Raw genomic sequence first — 2,500 nt, 5'->3', positions numbered from 1 at the left:
AGAGGGAGAGACAGAGACAGGGAGATGTCTCTCTCTCTGTCTCCCTGAGAGACAGAGAGAAATAGAGACAGGGAGAGACAGAGGGAGAGAGAGAAAGAGGGAGCGACAGAGACAGGGAGATGTCTCTCTCTCTGTCTCCCTGAGAGACAGAGAGAAAGAGAGACAGGGAGAGACAGAGGGAGAGAGAGAAAGAGGGAGAGACAGAGACAGGGAGATGTCTCTCTCTCTGTCTCCCTGAGAGACAGAGAGAGAGAGAGACAGGGAGAAAGAGAAAGAGGGAGAGACAGAGACAGGGAGATGTCTCTCTCTCTGTCTCCCTGAGAGACAGAGAGAAAGAGAGACAGGGAGAGACAGAGGGAGAGAGAGAAAGAGGGAGAGACAGAGACAGGGAGATGTCTCTCTCTCTGTCTCCCTGAGAGACAGAGAGAGAGAGAGACAGGGAGATAGAGAGAGAGAGAGAGAGAGAGAGAGACAGAGAGAGAAAGAGAGAGGCACGTGGTGAAGGAGGAGAAAGATGAGGTACTCTGTCCTGTCCGGGTCAATAAGGTTGCGAGAGGGCCTCCACATGCTTAATGAGATGGAGAAACATTGTGATTGGCTCATTACTGTGATGGAGCACGTTGCCACGGCGATTGGCCTACTCGCCTAACCCCGCCGTGCACGTGGCACGTGCACAGAAAGCAGAGGCATCAGCATGCACACTCACCAGCTAGTGCATAAACACAAACACACTCACCAGCTAGTGCATAAACACACACACTCACCAGCTAGTGCATAAACACAAACACACTCACCAGCTAGTGCATAAACACACACACACTCACCAGCTAGTGCATAAACACAAACACACTCACCAGCTAGTGCATAAACACACACACACTCACCAGCTAGTGCAAAACACAAACACACTCACCAGCTAGTGCATCAACACAAACACACTCACCAGCTAGTGCATAAACACACACACACACACACTCTCCAGCTATAGTGCATAAACACACAAACACTCGACACTATAATACAGCAAGGTGACAGAAACAACTCCAGCCTGGCTGTCGGCCATCACAGCAGAAACCACAACACGTTTGCGTGTATCTTCTGTCTGTGTTTGGTTTCATCACGAGCTTGGCTCTCGTGCGTACACACAATCAGTTACTTACACAACCTCCAGTCATTCACAGATGCAACAGACACAAAGCTCCACTTTGTGTTTTTTTCTTTTATTGGAAGATTGGTGGTGATGTGCTGCTGGGTTTTTAAGCAACTCTTTCTCCATCGCCGTGCGGTTTTTATTTTATGGTTGAAAACACAACTTTGTTCTCGATGGGATTTCACGTTTTATCTACGGGTAAATACATAAGATTGCATCATCTTCCTGCCATCCCTGCACGTCCTCTCCGCATCTGTCTCACCGATGCTCTCTGTTTTGCATAGCAACCACGCGCACACACACACACACGCACGCACACGCACACGCACACACTTCATTGAAATGAACATTTACAAGAAGCTTTCACAACCAGAATAATCAACATTTCCTCTCTCTCTCTCTCTCTCTCTCTCTGCAGCGCCGTAGAGGCAGTGGGGTGTTCTGTGCCAACTGTCTGACCACCAAGACTTCTCTGTGGAGGAAGAATGCTAACGGCGGCTACGTCTGCAATGCCTGTGGTCTATACCAAAAACTACACTCGGTAAGAACCCAGGATCACAAACAACACCAGAACCCAGGATGACAAACAACACCACCAACTGAGCTCCGCTGTCCAGCCACTCACATAGATGCATGCACATTAATTACACAGACACACGCGCACGCACATGTGCACACACACACACACACGCACAGACACACACACACACACACACACACACACACACACACGCACACACACGCACGCACACATGCATGGGAGAGAAAAGTGATTTCATGCAACAAAAGTCAATCTTTCTTGTCATCTTGATCCTTTGACAACATCACTCTAAAATGTAATCCCACCAAATGATGATGATCTGAATTAAAGATTGGCGAGACGTGAGATACAGCTTATAGATACACTCATCACCACATGACAGGCCATACTGTATTCTCTATGCCAATTAGAGTTCTCAAACTTTGTCATGCCAAGGACCCCCACATTGATGTGTATTTGGCCGAGGAACCCTGATCTGAAAATGTATTGCCAGGGACCCCCCAGAAGAGGAGATTTGTGTTAAAATATATATTTAAAAAAAAAGAAAATCTAAAATAGCAGATGTACAAGCTCACACCCCACCAGCACAAAGATTAGATTTGCTATTTTTGAATAGCCAACATGGCAACATTGAAATGTGTGTGATGCTACATTAACTCCATCAGCTGGGGACCCCCTAGAACCCTCCCAAGGACCCCTGGGGGGTCCCCGGACCCCACTTTGAGACCCAATGCTGTAGCAGACATCCTGGTCTGCATGCATGCACCTGGTCCTATCTTGGCCACTAGGGGGCAGCACTCGGTATATAA

General features: G+C 48.0%; 1 protein-coding gene across 6 annotated transcripts in view; it reads left to right on the top strand.

Annotated features, from left to right (window-relative positions):
- Nucleotides 1-2,500, top strand: part of trps1 (trichorhinophalangeal syndrome I) — a 170,029-nt gene that overhangs the window by 148,320 nt on the left and 19,209 nt on the right. For all 6 annotated transcript variants that reach the window (XM_080787927.1, XM_080787926.1, XM_080787928.1 and 3 more), the window contains one exon: nt 1,569-1,691. In XM_080787927.1, coding sequence (XP_080644053.1) covers nt 1,569-1,691 — 123 coding nt within the window. The remainder of the gene's footprint in view (nt 1-1,568; nt 1,692-2,500) is intronic.

The sequence above is a fragment of the Protomyctophum bolini genome (assembly GCF_963924005.1).
Source record: "Protomyctophum bolini genome assembly, chromosome: 17".
Taxonomy (NCBI): Eukaryota; Metazoa; Chordata; class Actinopteri; order Myctophiformes; family Myctophidae; genus Protomyctophum; species Protomyctophum bolini.
Note: the sequence above shows the minus strand (reverse complement) of the source record. Positions and strands in the feature narration are given on the sequence as shown.